Raw genomic sequence first — 15,167 nt, forward strand, 5'->3', positions numbered from 1 at the left:
AAAAGGTTTTATGTCAGTATGATGCCTTAATGCGGGCATAAAAGCAATGGATTCCTATGCAAGCCGCCTGTTTTTAGAACCGGGTAAACGGAGGAGAATTCCATAGGGATTCAATGTAAATGCCTGCAGCAAGCACAACGCGCAGGAGCCATTTACATGATATGATATGTTATTTATAACATGCTTAATACCCAGAGGTTTCTAAGCGCGAACCCGGGGATCAAACCTGCGGTGCTCCGTGTCGTCTTGCTTCCAAGGCGAGCATGTTGCCCCTGAGCTATCCTCCCAAGACATTGTCGGCCCTACGGAGTGCAAGAAAAGTGTTAGGGTGATTTTGCCTGTTTTAAGACTTTTTGTTCAATTTGTAGTGCAAAGAATTAAAATAGCGTAGAGAGGAAATCATTGCACGAAAGTGCAAACATAGACATTCGGTTCTGCGCAGTCTAGACCTTTTGTCAAACCAGCTCCAATAGAGTTGACTGTCTTAGCTTATGCTCCTTCTGGCCTACATGGGCCAGCTTTTCAGCAGGGCTCGCTTGATGAAAATCTTCTAATTTCCATGCAAGCCAATCCAACCACTCCATAAAACCATAACAGCTGTCAGATTACTGTGCATAGACCTTGCACCTGGCACTGACCTCAAGATTAAGCCTGAGTGAATTAATTTGGATAAACTCTGAATCGTCCGAGTACCCACTGATTCGGTCGGACTTTGCTTTCTCGAACTTTCATTGAGGTTTGAGGTTTGGGCAGGGAGGCACTGGAAGGTTATGCAGGGAAAGCCTGGTTGGGGTTCATTAGTCTGGTAGCCAATGGCAGGAGGTTCAGAGGGCAGGTGGCGGAGAGGTAGACAACTGAAACAGGATACTTACAAGGAATGCCATTGGAAAATAAAGGGTTACTGATTCCTCTCAATAGTTCCTCAGAGGGGAGGAACCACCTGCTGCAGAAAAACATAAGAGACGCCACTAATGCCAAGGCTTTATGTAAATAGCAACGTTTGGGAGGTTTGTGTGATCTTTTGCTTCATTGCCACATGTAATGAATAAATGACGCTGATACCAGTTCCTCGCGACCCTTATTATGGGAAAGGTGGTCTTCTGAATGCACCTAGCTTGCTGACCTTAGCCTTTGCAAATACCCCACGTTGCTGTTGCAGTAGCTCTTCACCCTGATTAGTTTGTACCGTTACATTACTTTTCCCCCTGATGAAGGTGATTTGCAGTGAAACAAGTGCCGAGGTCGTTTAATCATGCACACAAAATAATGCAAACATGTGGGACACCAAAGAAAGACATTTTAAACCAAAAGGAACTGATTTTATGGTCACTTGTAGCAACCAAGCAAAAGACCAAACACAAACCTCTCAGCCTCTGAAATAGAATACCTTGGGTCTCATTATGAGTGTTGCGGTAAGGCAACAACGGCGCCGGTAGTGCTGCCGGTGCTGTTATCACTCTACCGCCACATTACGAGTTCTGCTCGCGGGGGCCGCTCTGCACACCAGGTCAGACCAGGCGTGCAGAGCGGCACCCGCAAGCAGAGCAGGATGGTAGCAACGGTCCCGTTATTAGCGGGACCGTTGCTACCATCCTCCCCATTCCCATTGAGCCCTATGGGGGCTCAAAAGGGAATGGGGACGTACCGGGTTCGGGTACCGCGAATGGGAATTATGGGAATTACGGGAAAGGTCGGAATGGCCCGGTAATTCCCATTTTTTGGGACCCGGACCCAAGTTTGGGGGTAGCCATGCCGCTAAAAACAGCATGGCTACCTCCAAACTCGTAATGAGGCCCATTGTTTGTTTTTTTCAGTGGTAGAATTTGTTGGAGGCAAACAGAAGATTAAAGTGTGCCATCGTTTTGTGAGGCAAGGTAAAAAGGAATCCCAGTGACTTCTTTGCATGGCAAAATACACTTAACAGTTGTGGCCGGTGACTATTAAGAAGGACATCCCAGAATTGATTGGAGGCAGGAAATGACATGCAGTAGTGGCTAGCAAGTGTGACATGTGTTTGTGCCCACTAGGTAGCAGGCACGATTCGAGGGTGCTGGTGAGTCCCTCAAGAACTTGCGGGTCTGCTGAATGCCGAATATGGGATGCAGGTGGGATGAGATTTGCGTGCTCAGCAAGATGGAAGTACGCACAAGCTTACCCAAGGCACTACTGACCGCTGCAAACGGAACAATGTGGGCCATGCCCTTAAATGTCTCCACTGGCTGCTGATTAAAGAACACACATACATCACAAACCTTACCATGCACAATTGGCCGCTGTGGGATTTCATGCAGGTCTATCCAGTGCCTTAAGGGGAACTGGAAAATTAGCTGGGGCTCATCAAGGCGGCGTGGCCTAATGGTGGGGTGTCGGACTCGGACCCAGCTAGCTCTAGCCCACTTAAAGCCCTGGGTGTATCAAAATATGTGTCTGCCACTGCAATCCCCACCTGAGTCCTGTGATCTGCTCCTTTGTAATGTGGTATTACAACCCTCTTTTCGGGAGAGAGTCAACCAATGGCAGGCCGTCTCAGTAAAATACCTGGCCCATGGCAAGCAGTCCCAAATCATCTACACAACAGCCCATCGGGCATTCAGAGTTCAGGACAGATCTCGGTAAAAGACTCTTCATGAAAGAACGTGACTTCATGATCAACCGCTATTGGCTGCACATCATCTATCCCAACACACCACACTTCTCATAAATACAACCTTATGCTGATTAGTCAATGCCCCACTCCCTTCCTGAGATAAATGACCTGGACTGGTGTTGCCCCTAAGTGAGGTGCAGATGCCTAGCATAGGACTGCTGAGTGGCGGGCCCTGCATGCACGAGGGCACCTCGCTCTCTGTAGGCACAAGGTGACCAGGCATTACCTTGAAGATGTCGTGCTCCTCCCGGTCCAGCATGGCGTTCAGGTAGATGGCTCCGGTGGTGGTGTTGATGTTGAAGAAGCCTCGGGGCTCCTCGTCCACACCCGGCCCCTTGATGCTGTAGATGACGCTGCCCAGTTTCTGCTTGTCCGAATTAATCTGCAAGAAAGGAAGCATTGAGGGAATGAAGGGGGCGCGCAGGCGGTGTCGCGAAGGGAAGGAAGGGGGTGCGCAGGCGGTGTCGCGAAGGGAATGAAGGGGCGCGCAGGCGCTGTCGCGACAGCATTGCTCTCCAATAGGCAGGGCCTTTCAGGGTAGAGGAGAGTCTTGGGCCAGATGAGATCTACTTTGAGGTTGTGAAATCAGAAGACCTCAGATCTAAGATGTGCTTCTCTGGTTGACCAAATTGTGTGACCCTGAGCAAAATACTTTATTTCTATGCTCTCTGTAGGCCACGCTTCTCATGTTTGTCACAATTAACAAGCTTTGAACCAGGGTGAAGTCTGGAGTATTAAGCCCCACATAGAAATCCCTATGTACCTCGCTCAGCAAAATGGGAGGGTTCTGGAGCATGAAGCTGCAAGGCAAGCGATGTGTCGGGCGGATGAGGTGGGAGCCTTGGACGAAGACATCAGTTGTGGTTTTGAAGTTGAATGTCAAAGAAAGGGACCTCATGGTCAGGTGGTGTGGAAAAGAGCAGATGGGAATTGCCTGCAACTCCAATCACCCTTTTACTTTGTTTTTACAGCAAACGGCTATCTACCCTGAGTCTTAGCAGTGGGCAGTTTTGCAAAAGATAAGCAAACACACTTTGATGGCAGATTATGACAAACAAGACCTTCGATGCAGCTGGTGAGCCTTCCACCGACTGGCCACCAGCTCTTTGTGCTTGTACTACAAATGCTGGTGGACCTTTGTAAATCATTGTCATCATTCAAATTATAAAATGTGCCATGCAACAACTACTGATAAGAAGTAATTTCTTTATTCTTCTGTGATACACACACACACACACACACCCTCTTCAGCAATAGTGTTCTTGGCTAAATGTCGTCTGTTGCAGGTATAAGGTCACACAAAAATAACACACAATACATCTTCATGCAGAACACACAGAAGCTTCTAAATGTATCTATAACTCAGTCCTATTGTCGATGCTGATTTCAAGAGGGCCTGCCCACTGGGCTGCAGGTGGGCAAAGCCATAGTTGAGTAGCAGGAGCTTAGGGGCAGGGCAGTAAGGGCTGCCCCAGCGGTTCCATCTTTTGAGACCGACACACAGGCCAGGCAGGAGCCACAGCACACCGGGCCTAGCGTACCTGCACCAGCAGCTTGGGTATCTGCTTGACGTTCTCCGAGACGCTGATTGGAGGAATGACCCAGGCTCTCTTCATCCTCCTCAGCCCCCCAGCCCCGGCCTGGTGCATCCTCCATGGATAGTGGGGCGAGATGCCGTCAGTCAGCGCAGGGTCCGCCTCTGACCATGTGAGAGCCTGTACATGGGGGGAGGGATAGGTTTATTGTAGAAGCAGAAGCAAATGCACTCACATGGCTGTACATGAACAGGCCTTGCCAGACACACCTCGATCGCACCCCAAAGCCCCCCACCGCCCGCCCCTGAAAAATTAGATTGGCTTCCTTCCCATAGCATTCAACCAGCACCATCTTCCTTCCTAGTTCACCACAGGTGGTCCTGTCTTAAAATCGCAGCCAGGCACATGGGGCCTGTGTGCCCCGCTCACATGGTGACACTCCTAGATGACCAGAGTCAGTGAGCTACCTGGCGCAGAGGCCATCCTGCATAACCTGAACACTTGACTTATTCATGAACACAGTGGGCCTCATTACACGGACGGCGGTAAGGGTTAACGGTCACCGTTAACCCTTACCGCCGTACTACGAGGTCCCTTTGCGGGTTGGAGGATTTAACGCCTGCTTCTTGCAGGCGTTAATATCCAACCCGCTAAGGGACCTCGGAGCTAATTACGGCACCGCAAAATTGCGGTGCCGTAATTAGCGCCTTCCCCATTTCCATAGAGCCCTATGGGGCAGAAATGGGAATGGGGAAGGGCAATGGCGGAAAGGGGATTTACCGCCCCTCCAACCTTGGAATGGGGCGGTAAATCCCCTTTCCGCCAAGGCGGTGCCGGTATTTTACCGGCATGGACCAAGGTGCTAATAGCACCTTGGTCCACCGCCTACCGTGTAATGAGGCCCAGTGCCTCTTAAAAGGTACTGAAGATCCAGCCACACCAGCGGTGTGATTGAGGTTTTGAAGATGCCAGATGTGCTCAGGATCAACCACAGCGTGCCTGGTTGTGAGGTTGGCGGCAACCGTAACACATGCATGTTTTACTGCTCCACCAAAGTACCAGTGTCGTGTCTGAAACTCTTCAATTCTGCCTGCTTTTGTGCAGAGGTAATTATCACCACACAAGGTAGCACGGCATGCGGAAGTCACTTACGTTACGGTAAGTGAGGAGAAGTGAGCCGCGACGTCACAAGGGGAGGCCAGGCTCGCAGCTGCCCTGGGCTTCGCTGGGAGTTGGGGCACCCCACCCCCCGAGCTCATTTCAGCAGTGATATGTATGTAAGCCATCAATTCACACTTGCCTATCTATGCATGCACACTTTTTAGCGCACACATTACAGAGGGTCATCACTTGATCGCTGTCACCATCCGGTTATTATCCACCATTCCCACACACCATTAGCACCCTGGAAGGGGGCGCTGACCAATCAGGATGTTCGGAACGTGAGCTGTATTGTCTGGTACAAGCCGGCATACTGAGCAACCTGGGTAGCCGGTGCCAGCACTCCCTTCCCTTACCTGCTCTCCCTCACCCTAGCACACGTGCAGTTCTCTCGCGGGGCTTAATGGGGACACTCCTATTAACCTCTCTCAGTAAAAATGGAAGGCTGTGCCCGGGCCCTTAAATTGGGTGACCACCGTTACCGACAGGGTTGCCCGGCCTGAGGGGCATATTGCCTCATTAGCACCTCATTCCACCTCGAGCAGGGCCAGGGCAAGGTATGAATTTACAATGTGAGGACTGGATGCAAGCAATACCCTGTGAGAACATGCTGAGTAACCCAATGTATATGGTTGCAGGGCCTCAGGGTACGTTTTTCGGGTCAGGGAGTGCCCCCCTTAGACAATGCCCATGACTATTTAGACCATGCCCAACATTCAGTCCATGCCCCCCTTGTTAGAGGCCCCCGTCAATTTCACATCCTACTTAAAACACTGTGTTTGTTTATCATCTGTATAGAATTCAATTTCATGTCCAATTGGCCAAGGGTCTAAAGTAGCTGGTGAAGAACACTGGTGGTAGCTGGTATTCTGCTGGGATTAGAAGGAACGCAGCTGTCTGTCGAGGAGGACTTAACCCAATTAATCAAGTTGAAAGAGGACTTTATCTCCTTTGTTTTTGTGCTTGGCAGCATGGTGAGGTCTCCTGTTCCAAATGTGGTATGCAAGCCCAGTGATAAATATGTAGCAGCGTGCTGCAAGAGATCGTCCGAGTCATACCATTGCAGTAATCCCCACAACCATTTGGAGATATGGCATATAAAACAAACATTGGCAATGCCAACCGTTTGTGCTTTTGTGTAGGCAGGGGAAAGGCACTTGCCAGACACCGCCCTAGTGGTATTAACTGACCATTGATGGTAGCAGGTGTAAAATTGTGGAAGCACCTGTGCATTAGAAGTGCCTGGCAAATGCCTAATACGTATACACAAGCCAAAATTGTTGGCTTTGCCAATGCTTGTTTGTAACAGGATTTCAGTGAAGGACATGCATAGTGCTTATAAAGTGAGTGGTTGAAGGCAGACTTGGGCGAGACATTTACATTACACCAGTAGTGAGTTTACAACTCGAATTATGTTATTAACCCTCTGAAGAATGCTTTGAAAAAACACTGGCAGGCACTTTGAGTGCAACGTTTGATGGTAAGGCTTGATAAGTTAGATCAAAGAGCTCCCAGGACGATATGCTCTGTGCGTAGAAGGGCAGCAACTGGGTGGGAATGGCCATAAGGATTAGAATGGGCATGGCTAGTCAGTGGGTGGGCAAATAACCAAACAACACTTTCAAGCTGTGTTTCCCTCCTCATATGTCATTTCTCCCTACCTGTACTCTAATTAAATAATTTCGGCTTATAGGGGGCGCAAGCACCACATAATAATTATTATTATTATTATTATACAATTTATAAAGCGCAGACTATGGGACGAAGGCATCTAGGCGCTAAAAGGGGAGAACAGCTCACACACAAAAAAACAAACCTCAAAGTAATCTAGGAAGCAAAGAAAGAACTTAGTGAGTCTTTAATGCTTTCTTGAAAGGGAAATATTCAGCCAAAGCTCTCAGATGTAGCGGGAGAGCATCCCACAGACTCAGGGCCATCACTGAAAAAGAGCGGCCACCCAGGCGCTTTTGATGACATTTTGGGATTTTGAGGAAAACATGTGTTTCAGAACGGATGCTGCGTACTGGACAGTACCTTTCCAGTTTCCTTGTCAAATAGTGAGGGTCAACATTATGGAGGGTTCGATGGACAATACACAGAATCTTAAACTCGATCGCACTCCCACCGGAAGCCAGTGGAGCCGATGAAGAAGAGTGGCAGAAGGAATCAAATGAGGAGCTTTGAGCGACAACCGTGCTGCTGAATTTTGAAGGACCGGCAGCTGCTGGATGTGGTACTTTGGCTGTCCCAAACAGATCCCTTTACAAGAGTCTACAGAGCCCATTATAGTGGATGTGACCAATGTAATACGTTTTTCCGAAGGAACCAAGGGAAGACGTTTCCTCAGAACTTTCAATTTTCTGAAGCCAGCACTGCAGATGGCAGTAATCCGGGCTTTCCGTGATCCGTTGGGAAGGAATTTCACTCCAAGACTCTTAACCGAGACACAGGGGGCAGGACATGGGCCGAGAGATTCAGGCCAGTAATAGTCCAAACTAAGAAGAAACACTGTCTCTAAACCTCTAAATATGCAGTCCAGCCAGGAAGGCCTGCAACAGAAATAGTCTTGTTGACCAAAAGGAGTTATTTGGAACTAGAAAGCAATCTTTAATGAAAGCCTCATCTGAGCTGCTCTGAGTGGACAAAGAGTTCCTACAACCTGGGTTCCATGGCAAAACCTCACCCATTAATGAGGTCTCTTGTCTATCAAAATACTATTTACATTGTACATAGCCCTAAATTGTAGTCGTAAACTCTGAAATCTAGTCATTTTGCAGATGTCAGAGCCTCTTGTGCCTTCGCTATTCTCATTCCTTCTCGTTCATCGAGCAGATTATGGGGAAAGAATGGCAGCCAAATTAACCAGCAGCACCAATTTTTGAACAGCGCCGTTTCTCCAAGCTCCACGGAATACCTTAAAAAAAAACCACCACGTCCTTATTTCCTTTCCTCCACTGTCTCCACCAAATAACATTACGGAGAGAAAGGTCCATGCCTCCCACACTAAAGTAAGCCGCAGAATCCTCCGGTATCACAGGCCTATGTGCAACGTCTCCACCCTTGTCAATTTCATACAGTGTCTGGACCGCAGACAGCCGTCCACAAGGTACCCTCTTCGGTTCCTTCTTGTCCGGATTTAGAACTCAGCACAACACAGAATCAGCGATGATCTGGTTGCCAGATTACTCTAAAGATTCTATTCCAGTGCTTCCATGGTTCTCCTCACGGAGAAACTCATCATCTCCGGTGGACAGTGCACGACCAGAAGCCAGGACACATGCAGACTTGAAATCAACTGTTGCAAAAAGGAAAGGAGCAGAAAAAAGCCTTCTCTGCCTACGCCCCAAGACTATGGAACCTCCTCCCCGTCAGCAACAGACTCGCCCCCATGCTCCTACAATTCAGAAAAGAACTCAAGACCCACCTCTTCAAGGAGTCTCTCCTTCTTAAAACGTAGTCTATCACGTAGCCCCAGCGCCGCCTGACTCCCTAGACACCGTCTGCCCCCCTCTCCTCCACGCCACCCTGTACAGCTGTACCTCTCCTCTGTGCCCCTTTGCATCCTACCTTTGCTGTATATCTGTTCTGTTGTTACCTCTAATAAGCGCTCTCTTATGCATCTGTACAGTTGTATGGCCCTGTAAGGAAGTAGACTCCTTGAAGGCAGATGAATGATGGTGTTTGGTCGCCTAGGAGAAAAAACAGTGCTGATTTTTGCACTAATAAAGTTGATCCCTCAGATCTTCAAATCTTAATGAAATGGCGGGTAGTAAGCAGACGAGTGGCCAGTACTATTGCACTCCCGGAATGGATGCAAGCCCATAGTAGAAATCCTTAAAGGAGTGATGAAAGGAAGTGGGCTGCTATGGGAAACTACCTTTCACCTTTTTGCAAAAACTGTGAATTGTGTATTTTTTTTTGTGTATTTTGTTTTCTTCTTTTTGGTATTTATTTTAAATGTACAAAGGATTGGCGTATTGTGGTTGTGTGAGATGAATGAAGACTGGGGGAGGTAGATTGCTGGAAATTGTTAAAGGTTTTTTAACAATAAAACCAACAAAAAAAATAAAAAATAGCCCTGTAAAGCGCTCAGTTGGGTATCTGTATTGTTGTATACCTTTGTAGAACGCTCTGTTGTGTATTTGTATTGTTGTATATCTCTGTAAAATGCTGCGTTGTGTATCTGTATTGTTGTATACCTTTGTAAAGCGCTCCGTTGTGTATCTGTATTGTTGTATATCTCTGTAAAATGCTCTGTTGTGTATCTGTATTGTTGTATATCTCAGTAAAATGCTGCGTTGTGTATCTGTATTGTTGTATATCTTTGTAGAACGCTCTGTTGTGTATCTGTATTGTTGTATATCTCTGTAAAATGCTGCGTTGTGTATCTGTATTGTTGTATATCTCAGTAAAATGCTGCGTTGTGTATCTGTATTGTTGTATACCTTTGTAGAACGCTCTGTTGTGTATCTGTATTGTTGTATACCTTTGTAGAACGCTCTGTTGTGTATCTGTATTGTTGTATATCTCTGTAAAATGCTCCATTGTGTATCTGTATTGTTGTATACCTTTGTGGAACGCTCTGTTGTGTATCTGTATTGTTGTATACCTTTGTAGAACGCTCTGTTGTGTATCTGTATTGTTGTATACCTTTGTAGAACGCTCTGTTGTGTATCTGTATTGTTGTATATCTCTGTAAAATGCTCCGTTGTGTATCTGTATTGTTGTATACCTTTGTGGAACACTCTGTTGTGTATCTGTATTGTTGTATATCTCTGTAAAATGCTGCGTTGTGTATCTGTATTGTTGTATACCTTTGTAGAACGCTCTGTTGTGTATCTGTATTGTTGTATACCTTTGTAGAACGCTCTGTTGTGTATCTGTATTGTTGTATATCTCTGTAAAATGCTCCGTTGTGTATCTGTATTGTTGTATACCTTTGTGGAACGCTCTGTTGTGTATCTGTATTGTTGTATACCTTTGTAGAACGCTCTGTTGTGTATCTGTATTGTTGTATATCTCTGTAAAATGCTGCGTTGTGTATCTGTATTGTTGTATACCTTTGTAGAACGCTCTGTTGTGTATCTGTATTGTTGTATATCTCTGTAAAATGCTCTGTTGTGTATCTGTATTGTTGTATACCTCTGTAAAGCGCTCCGCTGCTTCTCGAAGCTAGGCACGCGCTCAGTAAGAACCATAATAACATGGCTGGGTTCTCTTGTGGTGATACCCCTGGATGAGAGTATAGTGCCTCCAGCGGTGGCTAACAGTGGTCTTGGAGCACTACAAAAGCACCCTTCACCTCATAGGGCTCCTAGGTCCCCAGGGCTTGGTGCTCGTGGGCCTTTTCCGCTCAAAGCAGAGGTAGCCAGTACTGGGGATGGATGGTAGGAAGCATGTGTTTGTGGAGGAAGGCACCCCAGCCAGTAAGTCTGCTCTGAGGCTGACAGAATGCGCCATCTGGGTTAACCGAGGAGCCTGGAACAAAAAAGTGGGAAAAAAGGAAATAAATGTTCTTTTAGTTCCAGTTCACAAGGCCTGCCTCTTTGGTGCCACAGATAGGGTGGCCATCACGCCAAAGTGACAACACATTGCCAGTCCTGAGCTTTCCTTTGACAAATTGCTGATACCAATTGTGAGAGTCTGATTGGGTCAGCTAAAGCAGCATTAGCCTACAACTCCCAGAATGCATCGATGCATTGAAGAAAAGTTTAATATTGGTACCATGGTGCCGCAGAGATGCCGAATTAAGCAGTTTCATCAGTCATATACCCAGCACCAACCTAACCAGAATTTATTCCCATTCTGACAGAAAAGGTTGCTTGCCATAACCTGGACCAACCAGATGAGAGCGCTAAGGCTGATGGGCCTCTTGCGGAGTGTTCCGGAAAAAAAAAAACACGGTCTATGACTTCATTTCCGCACCGCTGGTCTACAGCAATGGACTATGAATGACCCTTCGGGGAGTTCCGGTTGGACTCAAATAATGTGTCCAGGGAGAATAGCAGTGCTGGAAATTGACACAATGTCCTCTCCGAACGCCCTCCTCCTTGTTTCCCTGGCTGCTTCTGGACTCAGAATGCCTGGAATGCAGTCAATATCAGTAGTTATTGACTGCATGCTGACCATTCTGATTGGCTCAAAGGAGGTAAATACGGACTTCATGTGCTAATATATATTATACTATCCTGCCCCTCCATAATGGGTAGGGGGACACTGGGAAGTTGGTGCTGAGCGGCAGGGCTACTGCCGGTAGGCATTTGCATGCCGAAATGTGTGGGGCAGGGGTGCATGCAGTGTAGGCGCAAACTTTACAAGCATGGGGGAATATGTTCTGGGTACAGACGGTGGGGGGGGAAATGGATATTTCTGGTGGCACCAGCCAAACATTCTTTTTAAACATGGCTGGAAGGGGGAGGCGACCCTGCCATGAGCGGGAAGGCAGCATTGGTGGCAGCCAGCGTTGGAGATTTAGGCTGGGCTGATGGCAGTTCCCTGGGACCGGACTGGATGAAAAAAGAGCGGGCCACTTGCTGGCCAATGCCAGAGCGGGCACGCATGTGGGACCGCTCGGGCAGGTACGTGGCGGGTAGAATGGACCCGCATATCTCCTCGCTGCAGATGCTCACCCTTGTCGTGCCCAGGACGGGGCACCCAGGGGAACATTATGACCTCAGCCTTAAAGAGCCTCATGGCCAACGACGACGGTCATTTCCATCAGCCTCTGTAAGGCTGTCGCTCTCGCCAGCCAATAGGCAGATGTAAGGGGAGGGACAGGACGCCAGGCAGCGATGTGACCAGTGGCACAACTAGACCCACACTTGGATGGGGGGTCAGCTAACACTGGAAAGGGTGGGGCAGGGCTACCTTCAGAGACTTTGGGGGGCCAGATCAACTTTACTTGCATGGGCCTCTCTTCCATTCTCCCCCAACGAATGCTTGCTGGGACGAGTCTGAAAATGCACCTGTTTACTGGTACCTGCCAGCAGAGGCGTTGCTAGGGGGGGGCTAAGGGGGCTATAGCCCCAGGTCTTTTGGTTGTAGCCCTGGATAGAATCTCAGGAACTACAACCAAAAGACTAGCAAGCCCCCAGTCCCGACAGTTCCGACATCAGCGTAGCCCGGGGTCTTTTCTAGACCTAGCAACACCCCTGCCTGCCAGAATAGTAATGCTGAGGGTGTGGTGTGGTGCGCGGTTACCTTTGTCAGTAGCTAGTTCACGGTGCATGTCTGGCTGCATTGCACTGTAGTTTCAAGTTACCCTTGCGCTGCAGTTGGGGTGTCTGTGAGGTGTCAGTAGGAAAGCCGAAGGGAGACTCCAGGCGTTCCTTTGCCTATTGCGGCCCTGCCTTTGTGCCCTGGCATAAAATAAATGCAACATCTTTGATGTATCAAAAGTCGAAAAGGTTGTCTGCAGTTGGGCGGTCTGCTGGGCGTTGCTATAGCAACAGCAACCTGCTGTAAATCATTCTGTCTCCCGCCATTACTGACAGACTATCCAAACTCACAACTCCAACCCTGAAAAAACACAGATAAAAAACAATGAAACATATACCACACCAAGACATGTGTATGCACATTGTCCCGATTCATGGAATGTTTTGCCCGGTGCAAAGTTACTTTGCCCTGTGCAAAGTCATTTTGCGCTGCCAACACAAACCTAGATTCATGGAAAGTCAGTGCAAAGTTAATTTTGTACTTGAAAAATGACTTTGCACTGCAAAAATACACTTTGCACAGTTCCATGAATCAGGGTTTGTGCCGGTAGTGCAAAGTCACTTTTCAGCAGTGCAAAGTCACTTTTCAGCAGGGCAAAGTCACTTTTCAGCAGTGCAAAGTCACTTTTCAGCAGGGCAAAGTCACTTTTCAGCGTGCAAATATTCCATGAATTGGGCCCTAAATGTCCCCACCCCCCCTACCAGCCACACTTGCCAAAAACACTGCTCTACCAGACCCCACATACAACCACACAAATCATTCATATTATCAACCTGGTGGGCACGTTAACCACAGCGCCAGACAACTTGCAAGATAGGTCAGACTTACATACAACGAGCAGGCTTTTCAGATCTCCACACATAAACCATGCCACACAGCATCCTTGCCCTACCTCCATCACTCCCGCTTTACTCCCCCACTCCACATCCTGCAGTTTCGGACGCACCAAAAGACCAGGAAATGGCAGTAGTTGCTCCAAAAACATAACAGCTGGGCACTGCAAAAAGGTGTACTCATTCTCCAGAGGGGCAGAGGTCTGCTCGGCTCAACCAACTAGGGCAGAACATGAATGTTGGTTCCCCTGCAGTCACTCCCCTACAGCAGATTCTCTGGCTTCTGAACAACTGGCGAGAATGCGCATTTTATTTATTTGTAGCGCGCACCAGACCCGTGGGCATCCGTGCGCGAACTTAGAGGACAAGGTTACAAAGTGACATCATATACAGGAGATACAGGGAAAACGTTCAATTACATAGTGCATATAAAATATATTATAATAAACATAATTACAGAAAGGGGTGGAATATGCAATCAAGCGTAAACTTACCGTGAAAATATACATCATATAGAGCAGAGTGAAGGCTTGGTCCCTCTGAGCGTAGTGTCAGGACCAGGCAGTAGTGAGGAGGTTGGAAGGTAGTGGAGCATAGTCAGACACAAAGTGTTGCAAAGTCAGTCGCTTAATCAGTTTATCAAGGGACAAGATTAAGCGAGACACAGTTTCCGTGGGGGCAGAAGACTCTAGGTGGCTGCTACAAGCAGAGGCCTTCTATCAAATCAAGTGCTAAGGGTCCGAGGCCAGGGCGGTGCAGCATGAATGAAATTCTGGGTGACATCCTAGGCAGACACCAGCAGAGGGGAGCGAGGGGACACCATTTCTTCCCTAAAACATTCAATCTGCCCCACTGCAAGGGTCGCCTTTGAGTATTAGCACCTCTAGGGACCCCCACATTTTGCAGGTAAGTCACACTGGAATGACATTATTTGCCCAGTGTCACACACTTTGGTTAAACAGTGAAGACAAGATTTGAACTCACTCTGCAGTGCAAGCACTTCTGAGCTCTAGTTGGTAGACATTTTTAAGATTTTACTTTGAAGAGCTATACTACTGCCTTATAGAGATCACATGCAAAGGATACAATTCACACGCTAAAGCAACGTGACAACATATACTTTTATTTATGAATTTATTGTTTCCTTGTTAGGCGCTTATACAGGAAATACATTCTGTTTCAAAGCGCCCATAGGCCAGCAGGGAGGAAACATGGGAGAGCAGTACAATTAAATACAAGAAATACAGAAGGGAAGGGACAGCCGAGCCTACTATGCCTTGTGAGTATTCAGACTGTGCAAGTGCGGGAAGGAAGAGGGCAGTGGGGTAGGTGCTGGGGTGTCAGTGCTCGAGGTGAGCCACAGATGAAGTGCAGGGTATGGTAAGTGCTGTGCATCCTGATAGAAATATATCAGGCTGGAAGGATATCATCGTGGCTGTACTTCCCACATTCTGAATGGGAGATTCCCAGAATGTTAAGTAATGCGAGTCTTAGCAATCTCCGTTTCACATCACTATAATTTCAGCCCTTAGAGCCCCCTAACCCCCAATAAAATACGTGATGCTAGCGTATGACCATTGTTTGGAACAAACTTGCTGTTATCCATTATGCTGAGAAAACTTGGAACACCCCACCCCCCCCAAAAAAAGAAAAAAATGTGTGTCTGTCAAACTAACAGAGAAAAGCTTTAAAAAGTGAGTTCTCCTGTGTGGCTCTCTTAAACAGCCTTGGGGGAAGAAAGCACACATTTGGTGGGGTGGACCACTAGGCCTG

The 15,167-nt window shown here is 47.7% G+C and overlaps 1 protein-coding gene across 1 annotated transcript in view; it reads right to left on the reverse strand.

The window, feature by feature from the left end:
* Positions 1-15,167, reverse strand: part of CDH15 (cadherin 15) — a 156,354-nt gene that overhangs the window by 51,207 nt on the left and 89,980 nt on the right. The window contains exons 2-3 of the mRNA XM_069635637.1: positions 4,189-4,362; positions 2,874-3,029 (exon numbers count right to left, since the gene is read on the reverse strand). Coding sequence (XP_069491738.1) covers positions 2,874-3,029; positions 4,189-4,362 — 330 coding nt within the window. The remainder of the gene's footprint in view (positions 1-2,873; positions 3,030-4,188; positions 4,363-15,167) is intronic.

This window comes from Ambystoma mexicanum, chromosome 1q, assembly GCF_040938575.1.
Source record: "Ambystoma mexicanum isolate Mex_15411 chromosome 1q, UKY_AmexF1_1, whole genome shotgun sequence".
NCBI classification, from domain to species: Eukaryota; Metazoa; Chordata; class Amphibia; order Caudata; family Ambystomatidae; genus Ambystoma; species Ambystoma mexicanum.